The following is a 16,987-nucleotide window of genomic DNA, read 5'->3' as shown; positions in this document are numbered from 1 at the left end:
ATAGAGTCTCGCTCTGTCTCTCAGGCTGGAGTGCAGTGGCACAATCTCAGCTCACTGCAACCTCCGCCTCCCGGTTTCCAGCGATTCTTGTGCCTCAGCCTCCAGAGTAGCTAGGATTACAGACACCTGCCACCATGCCTGGCTAATTTTTATATTTTAGTAGAGATGGGGTTTCACCACGTTGGTCAGGCTAGTCTGGAACTCCTGACCTCAGGTGATCCACCCACCTCAGCCTCCCAAATTACTGGGATTAGAGGCGTGAGCCACTCTACCTGGCCTCCTTTTTCTTTAAAGTTAATACACAATAGTTATATATGTTTTGGGGTTACACGTGTTATTTTGATGCATGTATACAATGTGTAGGGATCAAATCGGGGTAATTGGGAATATCCATCATCTCAAACAGTTATCTTTTCTTTGGTGGAACATTCCAATTCTTCTCTTCTAGCTATTTGAAATGTATAATAAATTGTTGACTAGTCTATTCTACTATCAAATATAATTTATTCCTTCTATCTAACTGTAGTTTTGTACCTATTAACCAACTTCTCTTCATTCTCCCTTCCCCCACCCTGAACTCCTTTTCAACTGAGCCCGACTTTGGCCTTTGATGTTCTTTCTGTTGTTCAATTTTAGCCAGGATCCTAGTAATTCAGTTCAACCAGAATCCCATCTTCAATTTTGGATCATTCTTATTATCTAATCATTAGGCTCCTCAGTCTCCACCATCTCCCAGGTGATATCTGATCACCCTGGCCTGTCTTCAGCAAGAATCCTGTTACATTAGCTTAGCGAGAATCCCCCTTACTCCTGATGCTTCCTTTCAGTAATTTTCCATGCAGGGACCCTCATTTTGCTCTTTGGTTGTAAATTCTCACTTGCCCATGCTGTATCAGAGTTGAGTCCTAACCATTTCTCCCACTGCAAGACCCTATTGCAGTGGTCCCCATACTTCTCTCAGTGGTCTTGAATAAAGACTGTCTTATCTTCAACAAGTGTCAATGAATAACTTTTTTTAAACAACACATACATACAAGACAAATATGTGTTTACCAACTAAAATTGGCCTCCCAATGAACATTCTCTCAATCAATTCTCATGTATATTGATTTAGATGTGACCCTTACACACACATGGAAAAGTTTGCTTTCTGTATGTGTGAGATAGGGTATCAGCTGGTCACCCAAGCTGGAGTACAGTGGCATGATCACAGCTCACTGCAGCCTTGAGCTCCTGGGTTCAAGCAATCCTCCCACCTCAGCCTCCTGAGTACCTGGGAGTACAGGCATGTGCCACCATGCTAATTTTATGTTTTGGGGAGATAAGTTCTCACTATGTTGCCCAGGCTGGTCTTTAACTCCTGGGCTCAGGGATCCTCTCACCTGGGCTGCCCAAAATGTTGAGATTGCAGGAGTGAGCTACTGTGCCTGGCCAACTTTTTAAATACTAGTATATCTTCAGTTATATCATGCACTCATCCATCTATCATGATATAAAGATATTCTATAGCGTGTTCTCTGCTTTCTCTAATTCAGGAGCAGAATGTATCTAAGAAAACAAAACAAAACTGCATACAAATATCACATTCAACTGCCAAGTTAGTCAGTCTGACCATGGAGATCATAAAAACTTGCTTTGATCGTTAATGGTAAGAATGATTTAAGGTTAGTAACTCTGCTTGTCACATGTTTTCATTCTTTCTCCCAAACAAGCTTAAAACAAAATTTTTGAAGATGTTTAATAATTCATGAGTAATCTGATGCCCTTGTATTTGCATCCATCAGGTGGTATGTTTTCCAATGTCTCGAAGAAGTTGGCATAATGGGTCATGTGAGAAGCCTTGGGGCCTTGCCTTGTAGCCTTGTCGCCTTGTCCAATGTACTAAACAAAGCCCTTGACTTGCCAGGAGGAAATGCATCTACCACTCCATCATTCCGGGATTCATGCTGACAAACAGCATTTACCAAAATGTGTGTATTATTACAAACCATTTTGCTTAGCAAAGTCAGGAAGAGATATAAAACACTCCCATTTTCTTTCTTGGTGTTGGCGTCTTACATCTTTCGTTGCCTAAAGAATATTTCACTTAGATTTCTTCTCTCTGAGACAATGATCTAAGTTCCCTTTTCTGTCTCACTCCTTGGAGGATACCCATTTGGAGTTTTGCTCACTTGTAAATCACTGTTGTTTTTAGGGATGCACAAATGACCTACAGGTTTTGCAACACCTTAAAAAACACATACAATGACAGAGAGTGGAGACTACAGAGTTGTAGTGGCAGGGTTTATATGGGTGATGATTTAGAAATTTATGAAATTCAGAGGTTCATTCTTATCTCAGGGATTAACAAATATAACAACAGGATGGTGGGGCCTCCATGTAAGAAACAGTCAGGAAACATGAGCTAATCAGAAAACATGTCTATCATGAGAATTAAGATTCCAAGACCCTCTGCAACTTTTCTCTATTATTCTCTTTCTTTCCCCAAAGTGATTAGCATTAAGATTCTTAGATCTGTGGATTGACATTCAGGTACAAGAAGTACATCTCCCATTTCAAGGTTAGTTTGGGGGCGAGGCAAAGAGGGAGGAAACCCAAGAAATGGAAGAGGTGATGATTCTGAGCGTGAGAGCAGGCAGGTTGAGCTTTTGAGGCTGTAGAGGGAAGACAGAAATGAAAGCCTTGGGGTAGCCCTGGCAATGACTGGGCATGTGATTAGAAAAATCAAAACAAAGTGCCATGGACTTAGTTGTGTCCCTCCCAAATTCGCACGTTGAAACCCTCACTCCCCGTGCGCTGATATTTGGAGAAAGGGGACTTTGGGAGGTGATTAGGATTAGATGAGGTCATGCAGGTAGGACACTCATGATGGAACCAGTGTCTTTTTAAGGAGAGACTCTCAACAGCTTCCTCACCCTAGCTCACGCATGTGCTGTCTCTATGCACCCAAAAAAGGCAAAGGTGATGAGTTTACGGCAAGATGGCTGCCACATACGAGCCAAGAGAAGAGGCCTCAGAAGGAGAAACCTACCTTGCTAGCAACTTGACCTTGGACTTCCAACCTCCAGAACTGTGAGAAATACATTTCTGTTGTTTAAGCCTCCGAGTCTATAGTATTTTGTTATGGCAGCCCAAACAGACCAAAACCAATGATAATCTGTATAGCTCTTCCACCGTCTGATTGCAAACCCAACAGTGTGAAGTCCAAACTCTGTGTCTTTGCCTGTAGCACATTTCCCTCTGCATACTCTTACTTATTTAAAAAACATCCACCTAAGATGCCACACAAACTCTCCACAAATGTTAACTCATATAAGGTATTATTCTTACTTCTATTTTATAGTTAGGAAACTGAGGGATAGCATTAATAAACTGAGCAAGATCATATAACGAGCAAGAGTCAAATTTGAGATTCAAATCAAGGAAGTCCGGCTCCAGGATCTGTGCTCTTAACCCCTTAGCTGTGCTGACTTCCCCCACATTTATTCACTGTCCATTGAGCCACAAACTGTACAGTTATCTCTGCTACTACAATGACTCATTTGTATTCTTTGTTTTCTTGCTATGTCCAAGAATCACTTATTCAAGGTTTTTCCTCCATGAAATAACCTATTCTTATCTGCCAATAACCACATAACTTGTTTTCCGCTGTGTGTTCACTTTTACTGGAATAATGAAAGCAACAATGAATATAATACATGGATCTTCAATGTCAGAATGAAAGCATTCAATTAGAGAAAAGGTAAAGTTCTAAATTCAGATTACTCTGATCAAATAAAAAGAATGGTTCTTTTTTAAAAAGAAAAATTTAAAAAAACCAAAAAACTCATCAGACAGGATAAAACACATAGGATATAAACGTCATTCTTGATCGTATTGAATAATTTTTAAAGACGAGAGCAATTCCAAGGCTTGATATTGTTTTTCACTTTGATTCAAACAGCTTACTGCAATTAAATTTTAATAATTAAAATAATAGAGTTGAAGCCAACTAACACCCAATGAGAAACGAAAAAACAAATCATTTTACCTGCTGATGTGTGTTTGAACTTTTCACTTTTCTTCTTCCTCCATTTCCAAGGCTTGAAAATCCTTCCCAGGTTGGCAAACTTACTTCTTCTGCGGATGGGTGGGGTGTGGGTGCCTGGGACCAGGGAGTCAGAACGCATCGCCGCCAGCCTCTCCACTTCCTCAGCTTGTTATTTCCAAGAAAGAGATGAAAATAAAGAGGAAAAAAAGTGTTAAAATGTGAGCCTCACAGATGGCCAATGTTTTCCATGGTTACAGATAACAGAAACCACATGACTAGAGTTTCTCTTTGCCTTTTGGAATGGAAGTCATGCCAGCGTGTTCTGAAGGCTGAGGGCAGTTGGCCAACCCCTAGAGATTCCGAACACCCCAACCAAATTTGCTCAAGTTCTACTTAGGCTGGAGGAGAAAAAGAAAGATGAGGAGAGCTCTCTGGACAAATCAGGGACTCCTGCCCAAAACAGGGAGAGGCCACTAGAAGACTCAAATGAGAGTCAGTGTAACTACGGGTCCGGCAATTTCCCAAATAAGACTTGGCAGATGCAATCACTACAGCATGTCTGCTGAGAAAAAAGAAGGGGGAAAACATTTATCAACTGCCTATTCTGAAGCCAATGTCTCCACCACCCACTGCCCTCTACTTCCTACTACCTGGCTTTATTACCTAGACCTTCAGCAGCACTGTAATCTGTTAAGCAAGTGACTCTACCTTAGGATTACTGATCTATTTTAGACTCACTCACAGTTCCATTAGATTTTACAATTGTCTTAATTCCACTAGTTTTTCTTTTCCTGGAGTCTTGCTTAAAAAAAAGAAAAAGAAAAAGAAATTCTTAGAAATTGAGAGCTGGGGATATCTTTAGGGAACATCTATGCTAATCTCAATAACAGAACACTTGAGGATATTCAGACTTTCAATCTCATAATGCCTAGTGGACCCTTCCCTAAAAGTCACAATCATCCCAATCTCTTTTTACCACATGGAATAAAACAAACTCTTCCATATTTATGGAGTCCAATACCCTAACTTGAATTTTTAAGAAAGGAATAATCAGAGAAAATAAGCTCTTTGGCAAAATTGAGGGCATAGAAGGAATTCAACTTCCCAGAAAGCAAAATGATATCTGAAGCTGTGGCAAATCCCAAACCACTGTTTGGCCTTGACCATCCTCCCTCAAAAAATCACCCAGACTTCTGCAACCTATACATTCCTTGCAAGTTCAACCTACCAATGACCATAAAAAATGATAATCTGCCTGATGTGGTCTGAACATAGTTTTAACTCAGGAGATACATTCATTCAACAAATACATACGGAATTTTGAGCATGTGCTGTGGCAGTTGTACTGGTGACAGATGTGATAAGCTAGTAAGAGCTCCCCACAGCAGCACTGAAAGGAGATGGAATTGAGAGACATGTTGGAAGCAAAGTCAAAAGAGCTTAGTGACTGATTGAGTGAGCTCAAGGATGGGAGACAGATCATTGGCAATTCCTAGATTCAGGTCAGCAGAGCGGCACCCTTCATTCATAGAGATAAGGAAGACAGGGGAGGGAGGGCACAGGTTTGTGGGTGAGGACAGCGATGACTTGGACATACTGCAAAGAGGGCACTTAAACCTTTTACTACCTGGTTCAATGCACGGGGAGCTCCTCTTTTCAATCATTTAATTAAGTGGCCACTTAAATTTCTGCCAGACACTATGATCATTTCTGGGGAAGACATACAGGAAAACTGGTCTTGAGCACAGAGTCCCAAGGAGGCTACAGAGGAATCAATGTGTAAGAACATGTCACAACATAACTACAATGTGAAACTCAATGGAGGTGAAGAGAGAGCAACTAATTCTGCTTCACAGCATTGGAGAAGACCTAGAGGGAAGGTCACTTTGGGATAAGTTTTGAAAGAGAAGGGACTGTTCTCCCTTCGCTGAGGGAAGAGGGAGAAGTGGATCCCTGGGAGAAGAAACAGACCCAACAGGAACAGAGCAGGCTGAAAGCACGGCTGGTCTAGGGAGGTCAAGGAACTCAGCCAATCGTGAGCCTTAGTGACGTTAGGTGAGTTGAAGCGCTAATGGAAAGAGACAGGGGTTGAAGGGTCTAGAATCAGATCATGAAAGCTTTTGAAAGGTTTTATTAGGCATCTGAGCTTCATCCTCTAAGCAGAGGCACAAGGAGAATTTCAAAATGGGAAACTGGCATGATTACATTCAGCCAAAATGTATTATATGCTCACTCTGTACCAGATGCTTAGACTATGATAGTAAACAAAACAGGTAAAAATACCCACTCACACGTGGAGGTAGGGTGAAGGGCAGACAACACTAAAACCAAATAAATTATAGAGTGTGTCAGAAGATACTTGCTTTGGGGAAAAAAATAATGAGTGGAACCCGGTAAAGGAGATCAAGAGTACCTGGGGTAGAATGGGGGAGGCGGGGGGCGGTCTGACTGAGAAGGTACATATCAGGATGCAATTAGATTTGTTTCCTAGGAATATCATTGCAGCAGCAAAGGTAGCCGGACTCGGAGTGTGGGGAAATCCTTGACAGAGAGAACAATCAGAAGGCCACTGCAGTCACAGTAACTAGGATCCGAGCAGGGACATGACAGAAGGATAGGGAGAAAAACATGGGGTTCAGCCAAGTGGAAGAATCGGCAGATTCAGTAAGTTTCCGGATAAACAGGAGACAGTACCGGGAAGCAAGAATGGCTAACATTTTTAGTTTACATGACTAGGTCAATGTGATGATTTTCATGTTTTAAATAATTTAGGCTGGGCATGGTGGCTCACGCCTGTAATCCCAGCACTTTGGGAGGCCGAGGCAGGCAGATAACCTGAGTTCGGGAGTTTGTGAGCAGTGTGACTGACCAACATGGAGAAATCCTGTCTCTACTAAAAAAAATACAAAATTAGTTGGGTATGGTGGTGCATGCCTGTAATCCCAGCTACTCAGGAGGCTGAGGCAGGTGAATCGCTTGAACCCAGGAGGTGGAGGTTGTGGTGAGCCAAGATTACACCATTGCACCCCAGCCTACTCAACAGGAGCAAAACTCTGTCTCAAAAAAAAAGAAAAAAAAAAGAATTTGATGATAAAGGAAGAAGCAGAATAGGATGGCAACTCAATAAGGACAAGAACTTTGCAGCCAGATAATGCAGTCTTTTTGCAAAGGCTTTGGGGGTGTTAGGACTTTATTTCCTGAGGTCATGAAGAACTATTGAGAGGAAATTTGCCGAGGTGGGAAGAAGAAACTTCATCCCGGGGTCAGTAGGCTGAGCTGCCAGAGCCAGGGAAAAGTGAGAGATGGAAGATGTCAGAAAAAGTTTAAGAAATGTATGAAACAGGGTGCTTAGGAAGGAGATGAAGTGGGATCTAAGTGCCCAGAAGTATAAGTGATCAGAAAATTTTATGCTGAGTGATTGAATGTTTGAACTGAGGTCTCCGATCACAAATGGCATAGATCAGATGTGGGCCTCAGGCAGATTAATCTAGCAGCAACGGGTAAAGTAACAGATTATTGGAGGCTAAAGGAGGAAGACCAAAGATTCAGAAGGCTTTAAGTACGGTTGTGGAATGGCTGAGGAGAGTGGTAACAAGAACACAGGTATGACAAGGAATAAAAAGGAAATCAGATCAGGAAAGTAAATGGCCTGAGGAGCAACGCTGAATTTGAGCATTCTCCTTTTTTTAGATGGCATCAGCTGCTCCAGTTGGCATGCCTTCAAGAATGTCAGCAGAGCCACACAGGTAGTGGTAATTGCGGGAAACCACAGCAAAGAGGTGTTAGATCCAGGAGAGAAGCAAAGTCACCATAGTTCAGAGGTCTGATTCTCACAAGGTCACTTTCTGCTTCATACTCATGACTTTCCCCCTATTTCTTACGTTGGTGTACAGTCTTCTTGTTGCTTGTCCGGATTTTACAAGCCTATATTCCCAGGCTTGGTCTCCTGCCTTCAAACCTGTATCGGATACTTTTACTAGAAGCCTGTTCCTTCTAGGAACTGCCAGTGGCTCCCCACAGCAAAAAGTAGGAAGCTCTAATTTCCTGTCTTGTCCTTCAGACAAGGCCAAGAATCACTTATGCAAGGTTTTTCCTCCATGAAATAACCTATTTTTATATTAAAACAACCTGAGCTATTATTCTCAACCCGAGTAAACTGCTCAGAATCATCTTTTAGTACTTCCGTGTGTGTTGTAGCTAAAATGAAATACTGCCTGTAGAAGCAGGCTCACCCTGGGATCTCTGAATCCCAGAGGGCTTCAAGGGGATGGGTACCTGCATGTGGTTGGAAGATTTCCTATCATTCTTTGATTCTCAAAACAGCCTAAAGGTGAAGTTTTTAAAGTATTCAGTTTGAGGATTCTCTGAGTTGAGTCAACTTAAAACATCTGCTAAAGGTTAAAGAGAGATTATATACAGAATCCTTTTAAAAAAAAGTCGAGATAGGAATTATTCAGGGTTGACACTAAGTTTGCTTCTCATAGTTGGCACTCAATGACTTATTAAATAGATAACTGGATAATTGCATTTGATTCAGTTCATTCACCCACATCTTTAGAGGCATGAAAATAAGTATCGCTATTTGTCTTTTTTTTAAAAAAAAAGTGCCATGAGAACCAAAAGGCTGTTCCACAATCACATCTTTAAGAAATGGATACAAATTATTCTGAAATTGCCCCATTAAAGTAATGATATGAAATTAGAAGTGCCTTTGAAAAACCCAGAGTGGCAAGGAGCAGAGGGTATTATAAAGGTGTAATTATAACTCAACAGTTAAATGAATCCTTAGTATTATGAAATTCATGATGTTTAGCTCTTTAGTTCAGTAGATTGTTGAGCAGACTGGATCACATTAGATTTAGTTGATTTATATTTCAATCACCCCTATTACACTTTCCCCCAATTCATTTGATGATGGAGGCTAGCTTCGCCATTAGATAATGATATTGGAAGGCTTAAATGTGAGGAAGGCTCGAGTGTGCCAACTTGTGAACATAGTTTGAAAAGGAAGGGAAGGCCGGGTGCAGTGGCTCATGCCTGTAATCGCAGCACTCTGGGAGGGCAAGGCAGTGGATCACCTGAGGTCAGGAGTTCGAGACCAGCCTGACCAACATAGTGACACCCCATCTCTACTAAAAGTACAAAAATTAGCCAGGCATGGTAGCATACACCTGTAGTCCCAACTACTCAGGAGGCTGAGACAGGAGAATGGCTTAAACTTGGGAGGTGGAGATTGCAGTGAGCTGAGATCATGCCACTGTGCTCCAGCCTGGGGACAAAGCCCAGGAATGTGGCTTTCAACCATTAACACATATAATGACCACAAAAACTTATTAAAAAAAATTGTGTTATTTAATCTAAGGAATAAATGTGTGTTGGGAACAGAACTTATTTAAATTGTAAATAAACTCCGAAGTCTTGTGTTAAACCAAAGCAACAATTTTTAAATAATGTAGACCCATTTTTCATCTTAAATCCTTAAACCCTAGGGTCTGATATTCTTCTTGCAATTAAATAAATAGTGCTGTTTCACAGACTTAAATCACACCTCAATAAAGCCTAGTGTCTCCTGCAGGGGTGAGCAAACTCCTTCTGTTAAGCCAAATAGTAAATACTTTAGGCTTTATGGACCATACAGTCTCTGTTGCAAGTACTCTACTCTGCTGATGCACCGTAAAAGCAGCTGTAGACTAATATGCCCAAATGTGCATGTCTGTGTTCCAAATAAAATTTTATTTGTAAAAACAGGCATCTGGCCTGCATGGCCATAGTTTGTCAATCCTTGTCCTATAGCCTAGATCTGAGGGTAACCTTTCAGCAACACCCCTCTCTCTTTTTTGAGACAGAATCTCACTCAGTTGCCCCAACTGGAGTGCAGTGGCTCAGTCTCGGCTCACTGCAACCTCCACCTCCTGGGTTCAAGCAATTCTCAAGCCTCCACCTCCCAAGTAGCTGGGATTACAGGTGCATGCCACCACACCAGCTAATTTTTGTATTTTTAATAGAGATGGGGTTTTACCATGTTGGCCAGGCTGGTCTTGAACCCCTGACTTCAAGTGATCCACCCACCTTGGCCTCTCAAAGTTCTGGGATTACAGGCATGAGCCACCACACCCAGCCCTTTCAGTCACTTTAATGGCAGGACTGCCTGAGAATTGAGCCACAATAGAGACAAAGAGAACAGAGGATAACTCAATGAAACTGAAACCTCATTACATTACTTGGGCTTCTGGATCCAGCCCTGCCTGAAACCGTTATAACCCTAAATAGTTTCCTTACGTGAAGCAATAAGTTCTCTTTTCTACTTATGCCAGGTTGAGTGGAGTTCTCTTTTACTTGCAATTAAAAGGGTTCTAACAAACTCACTGTGTGACCTTAGGAAAGTCCCATCAGCTTCCTCTCTGTAAAATGGGGATAATACAGACTTATAAAGATTAATAGGCATATACTAAAAACATTCTTTTGGAGCACTGAACATGGGCTCAACTAAAGTTATCTAAAAGCAAAAAGTCTCGTCTGGTATCAGCCAGACCACCTGGCCAATAAGCATTCCTCTAGGTGTGAAGTTCATTGCCACATCACCACCAGAATGTTCCTTAAGGACTTACATGAATTTAAAAAGTTTTGGAGGCTCTCAACTGTGCTATCTCTTCAGACCAGTGGATCTCAACATTTAGTGCATATAAGCATCAACTGAAGTACTGTTAAGAATTTTAATCCCATCTCAGACTTACTGAACCAGGAATGTGAATGCATAAATAAGCAGCGCAGGTAATTTGGATGGCAGTGTTCTGTGAATCACTCTGAGACCTGCAGCATTCCTAGGGAAGCCTAGGATCCTACTCCCTCCTTCCCAACTACATCCATTGCCTTCAGGTGGCTGGCTAGGAAGAAGGATCCTTAGTGTGGAAAATTTAAACTTCAGAGGTGTATGCCAGTCTCTAAAACCTGAAATCACTGAGAATTATCTTTAAATGCCTAATGTTTATATAGTGCCTTATTGTAAGTGCTATTATCTCATTAGATCTTAACACCCCCATTACATAGATTTACAAACATTTCGTTTGTTTCCCTATATATGACTATGGTACTATTTTCTCTTCTCTAAGAATTGAATTACAATTTAGCCTTTTAATCGCTCTGAGAAAGTCTGCAATAAACCTTTTAAGCTCTGTTGAACCCATTATTTTCCAAACTTAATCACAAATAGGGTTGGCTGGTGAGTGTGTGTGTGTGTGTGTGTGTGTGTGTGTGTGTGTCACCATTAAGGTCTCAGATTTGTGTTCCATGAAACACAATTTACCAAATGTTGAGTGTCTTTTTGTACCATTCTATAGCTAGAGGAACTGAGACACAGAGGAGTCAAGGGATTTGCATAGGATGTGCCAACTCACACAGCTAGTCCAGGATTGAGTCAAGAGTGGTCCAGGATTGAGTCAAGAGACTTGTCATTCACACATTTTTTTCTTGTGGATGGTTTGAGGATGCTCAAGACCAGGCAGTGGAGGCTTTTTGATTCAAACTTTGCAAAGTCTTTCCCTCCATTAATACTGTCAAGGTTAATATACTCCTGGATATTTTTTCTCTTAAGCTCATTCCAAAATCTGATGGTAACAGCCACTGTTACCTATAAAGTTTCATAGAGAAACTGATGAAACTTCACATTCCATTTGAGAATCATTTCTTTAGTCCGCTTCCTTTTAAGCTCAGATTTCTCGCTTTCTCTCTCTGATGACATTATCCGTTTCCTTATGTAGCTCCTATTACCTCCCAGATGAGTTTTCCAGTGCAATTTGTTATTTTCGTAGTGACTAGGTGAAATCCAAATAGTACTTCTGAGATGAATATTGTTGATCCCTGCTAAAATGAAAGGTGTTGATCCTTGCTAAAACATTATTTTATTCTTCTCTTCTCTCTCTCTCTCTCTCTCTCTCTGTGTGTGTGTGTGTGTGTGTGTGTGTGTGTGTGTGTGTGTATTTTGTGTGTATTTTAATTACCACTAGTGGTTCTAACTTGACTTGTCTTGATTATTACTCAGAAAGTAAGGAACCCTGCTCATATCTTCGTCAAGACTTTCACAAGGAATTCTTAATGTCCCTTGTCTCAGAACACAGAAATTGACTTCCTTTAGTCTTTTTCCAGAGGTAAATGTTGTATTCTTTTTGTCCTGTTAACTCCTTTGGGGACTTTTTATTATTATTCTGCATGAAAGATGTTAACATTTTAAAGGGATCTCAACAGAGAAAGTCACTGGTTAATTTTGCCCCATAGGACATTCTGAATTCACATTTGATTTAGTGTTGATTTTTAAATTATTATTTTCCTTATTTTGAAGTTGTTTTCTCCAAATGTCTGGATATATTGACCTCAGAGCCTAGAATTGGGACTCTGAACATCAGGTTTAAGTGTATTTAATTATCACTTGCTCTGTAACCATAACCAAGTTAATCAGCCTCTCAAAACTACATTTTCTTAACTACAAAATGGGAATAGCAATATCTACCTCTCTGATTGCATATATAACCATTACACATGGAAACTCTAGTGTAATAAGTTGCATTTACTGGGTGCTCATTAAATATTTCCTGACTCCAAATTTAGAGCGTTTATCGCTTATGACTGTTTCAGTCTGTATACACTCTTGAGTTTACTTGAATCTCACAGGAAGGTGGCGGCTGGTGGGCAGGGTCCTGTGTCTCAGCTGGAGGATATGAGAAACAGCAGCTAATGACTTTCCAATGAGACTCTTATCAGTGAAACCAACCAAGCCACACCAGATCTGAACAGGAAATTTCCCCAAGTTGAATTGTTAGCTAGAATTTGGGCTTATCTGTCAAACATGTTTTCCTGCATTACTTGCAGATCTGTTATTTGAAAGTATATAGCATCTTTTCAGTTTTCCTTTAGGCCACATAATGAAACTCATCTTAACTAAATTAGTTCTATTTGTGCTTGTCCCTTTTTCCCTTTTCAAAATTTAAGCATTAAATGATAAGGCAACAGGTCAAGGAAAGAAAAAAGGGAGGTCACAAGAAAGAGAGAAATAGGCTGATGTCCAGGGTCCTGCTCTCAGACCTGTGCCTTCAGGCACTTCTGGGAAGCACTAAAGCCCATGAGGGCACAAGGTTATGATACACTGTTGTGGCAAATATTTGTTAAGCATTTACTGTACAACTCAAATTATGAGGGTAGGGATTTCGAAGACAGAGAAGAGGAAATTTCTACTCTTTAAAACCCTAAAATGAAAAGTACTATACAAAAGCAAACAACATTTGATTTTCAGAGGAATTAACCTATAAAGCATGTATATGATGAAAGATAATAGAAACTGCCCCATGTGTGAAATAATCTTAAAGGTCATAATTTAATGCAAAAGGATCATGTTTCTGAGGCCAAGCTCAAAAGTTAAAAAGATGATCAGTATTCACAGATAATTCCTGACCACCCCAGATTTATTTTAATAGGAAAAGAAACTTCATTTAATTTTATCCATGCCTGGGAATCTCTAAGCACAATAAGTAGCTACAGTTTCTTGAGAGCCCTGCTATCTTTGCATTCTGTTTCTTAATGATCATTTCAACTGGTTTTTGAATTAAGGAGCCATTCCCTTAAATGCAGTTACCACGAGGGACCTTGGTCTGGAATCCTTGTTATGTTGCTAGTAAGTCAGAATTGTGAGGGCCAGGTGGTTAATGACATGAGCTGCAATCACCACAAATAACTCTTCTACTTTATCTACCAGAAAAACTCAGGAGAGTGTCTGAGTTCAGCAAAGAGTAGGCAATATTGATGGGAACTTTACTGCAGAACTAATCAAATATCAATCTTGGCTATCCTGAAATTAACTCTGAAGGCAAAGAAAGGCTTTGTCACGGAAATGCAAGATTTGCAGGAAATATTTTCTCTTCCAATTCACATTTCCTGCTTTAGACACTACAAATATAAATTTTTTAAGGGTTTCCCTGTGTGTAAGAGGAGTAAATGGCCATCCTCATAGCAACTATTTGAATAGTATTTTATCATTTATCAAGCGCTTGCCTAGTTATTATTTGATCCCTACAACAAACCAGTAAGAAAAGTAAAGTGATTATTTTATATACTATTTTGCAAAAGAGCAAATTGACAATGGCAGAGACAACTGGCCACCAGCCAAGTCCATTCTTCTCTTTAGTGAATACATCTTGATTTTTTGCCCCACTATGAGAGTGTTTCCCAGCCTCCTCTGAGGGTAGGTGTGGCCATATTATAAAGCTTTCACCAATGAGATATGAACCTAAAGTGCTCCAAGTGATTTCTGGGAAGTCTGCTTAAAGTTAAGAGATGTGCCATTTCTTTGGTTTGCTTTTCCCTTCATCCAGTTTTCTAGAGCAGAGGAGTGATGGCTGGAACATGGCAGCCACTGTGAGGACAATGACCACCTCACAGTAATAATGAAGTTGTAAGCCAGGAGGCATCTTGGTCTTCAAGAACTTTGTGGAGCCATCATACACAGTTGCCATAAGCTGTCCACCTCCGTGCTTCTTTTATATGGCAGACAAATACATCTCTATCTTGTTTTAGTTATTACTATTTTGAGTTGGTTTTATGCAGCTGAACCTAATCCTAATGCAAAGAAGTAACTTGCCTGAGTTTATACAAACTCTATAGTTTCTAAGTGGCAGAACATCAAGTGCTAACGTACATGTCCGTATTTCACACTCTGTCTCTGGCAGAATTTCAGAACCTTTTATAAGCTGCTTTTTAGTTTGTAAAGGAGCCAAGTGCTTCCTTTTTTTTTTTTTTTTTTTAAATGCTTGAACATTCATGCAAAAGAAGCTGATCCCCAGGGAGGCTTCCTCCCTTTCCCCTAGTGTACTTTTGTACCTCTCAGGCTTCGAGTTAAATTATGGAACTTCCCATGATTCAGTTCTCCCTAGACCATTTCATTTACACCCATGGCTCTAATTACCACTGATAATTTTAATATTTTTAAATTTATATTTCCAGCCTAGAAGACTCTTATCACTGACACAGTTCTTACTAGCTGTATAACATTGGCCAAGTTTTTAACTTCTTTAGGTCTCAGTTACCACATCTGGAATATGGGTATAAAGCAGCATCTGCTTCATGGGTTATTGTGAGAATATGTTATTTCATACAAAATAGTATTTGGAAAAATATCAGAATTACTACTAATTTCATCATGACTCTTTATCTCCAAATAACATTTCACAGGCACCTAATCTCCACTTTGTCTAAAGTGAATTATCCTAACCCTTAACTGGATCATTCGTCAGTAGCGGCAATGCCAGTCACCTAATTGCTCAGAGAGAAACCCAGAGTTGTCCTTGATGCCACCTTTTCCCTATGGCTGCCACCTCTAACTCATCAACAAAACTGGTCAAAGGTGACTCTCAACTATTTGCCAACTCTCCCCACTTCTCTCTTCTTGTAGACCAGTTATCCGTATCATTAGTTTCTGTGTTCTGACTTTTGTTACTTGCTCTCAAGTCTTCCACACAGCAGCCAGGAATATCTCTTCTAAAGATGAATTGAAGCATGCCATGGCTCTTCAATGACCCCCAGCGGGTCCTACTTTTCTCTTAAGGCCCTGGAGTCTTCACATCAGCTCAGAAGGACATGATCTGTCCTGACTCCACTCACTGGCTCAAATTCTACTCCTCATTCTAGTCTTCAAATATAAGAAACCCATCATTTCTGCCTCAAGGCCTTTATACAGGCTGTTCTGTCTGCCTGGCTCATTATTTGTGTCACTGCTACCTGTCAGTTTCCTCTGTAAAATTCTGCACCCTTATCTGTACATCTTCCTTTTTAATAGAACCCAGACTCTGCTCTGACGTTTAGCTTCTTCACCAGATCATATGCTTCCTAGAAGCTGATCCCACCCAAGTTGTAGCAGGTGGCTCTCCTAACCCATTAGGAATTGGTTAATGGTTAGGTTAACGGTGGGTGCCTGTAGGTAGTGAGGAATGGCTTCCTCATACTTAGAGAGAGACACCTATTCTGTATCTCTAAGTCCTACTTCTGCCTCTGGTCACTACAGCGTCAGGGTGTGAGGCCTGAACTATTATAGTCACTTTGCAGCTGGCCTAAGGATAGAGTCCTGAGGCAAAGGTGGGCAGAGCAGAGAATCATGGGGTAATCAGGCCTGGAGCCTGCCTCACTAACACATTTGCTACATAAGATAAAGTGACCTTACTTTTTGGCCCAAGTTGCATGAGAACTTCCGTGACTGCAGCCAAAAGCATCCTAATTGACATGACTCTACCCTCCATGCTTGCTGTGGAGGGCAAGGACTGTTTATGACACATAGGAAGCAATCAGTGATTATTTTTTGAATGGATAAAAGAATAAATGTTTCTCAGAGAAAGGATAGGCTCTGGTTTCAGTATGTGTAATATTCAGTATGTGTAATAAACCAGAGCCTATCCTTTCCTTAGCCATTGTCACGGTTAGGACAAACCGCTTTATTTACTTCCAGGCAGAGCCATGGCTGGAGGTGGGGCTATGGAATAAGAGACCGCCTTATTCCATAAATCACAGGTAAGAAACGACGTGGAGGATTTTCTCCAATGACAGGGCAAGATTAGAGACTGCCATGTTTCCTTAGAAACTTGTCTTGGTTGTAAGTGTTATCTCAAGTTTGAACCATTGCCTTGGTTGTAAGTGTTATCTCAAGTTTGAACCGAGGCTGTTGTTTCAACGTGACCATTGGCTTTTCCATGAGTTTGTCCCATATGCCACACGGATTTGCTAATTTTGGTCAAGTTTGACACATTATTGAAGAGTGACATCACTAATTAAGCTCCATTTGTATTTAATACTGTAAAAAGATAATGACCCCAATGTCCAGCCATGACAGATTGATTAAATTAAGGAACGACTATTTAATGTGGGTCTATGCAGCCATTAGAAATTATAAACAGCTCTCATTGACATAAAAATTGCCATAGTTTG

The 16,987-nt window shown here is 40.6% G+C and overlaps 1 protein-coding gene across 7 annotated transcripts in view; it reads right to left on the bottom strand.

Moving 5' to 3' along the window:
- PHACTR1 (phosphatase and actin regulator 1) overlaps nucleotides 1-16,987 on the bottom strand; it is a 335,834-nt gene that overhangs the window by 236,266 nt on the left and 82,581 nt on the right. For all 7 annotated transcript variants that reach the window (XM_017521490.2, XM_037735987.1, XM_017521492.2 and 4 more), the window contains exon 2: nucleotides 4,031-4,195. In XM_017521490.2, coding sequence (XP_017376979.1) covers nucleotides 4,031-4,169 — 139 coding nt within the window. In that variant the 5' untranslated portion in view covers nucleotides 4,170-4,195. The remainder of the gene's footprint in view (nucleotides 1-4,030; nucleotides 4,196-16,987) is intronic.

This window comes from Cebus imitator, unplaced genomic scaffold (assembly GCF_001604975.1).
Source record: "Cebus imitator isolate Cc_AM_T3 unplaced genomic scaffold, Cebus_imitator-1.0 Scaffold21, whole genome shotgun sequence".
NCBI classification, from domain to species: Eukaryota; Metazoa; Chordata; class Mammalia; order Primates; family Cebidae; genus Cebus; species Cebus imitator.
The sequence above is the reverse complement of the archived record's forward strand: the minus strand, read 5'-3'. Positions and strand labels throughout refer to the sequence as shown.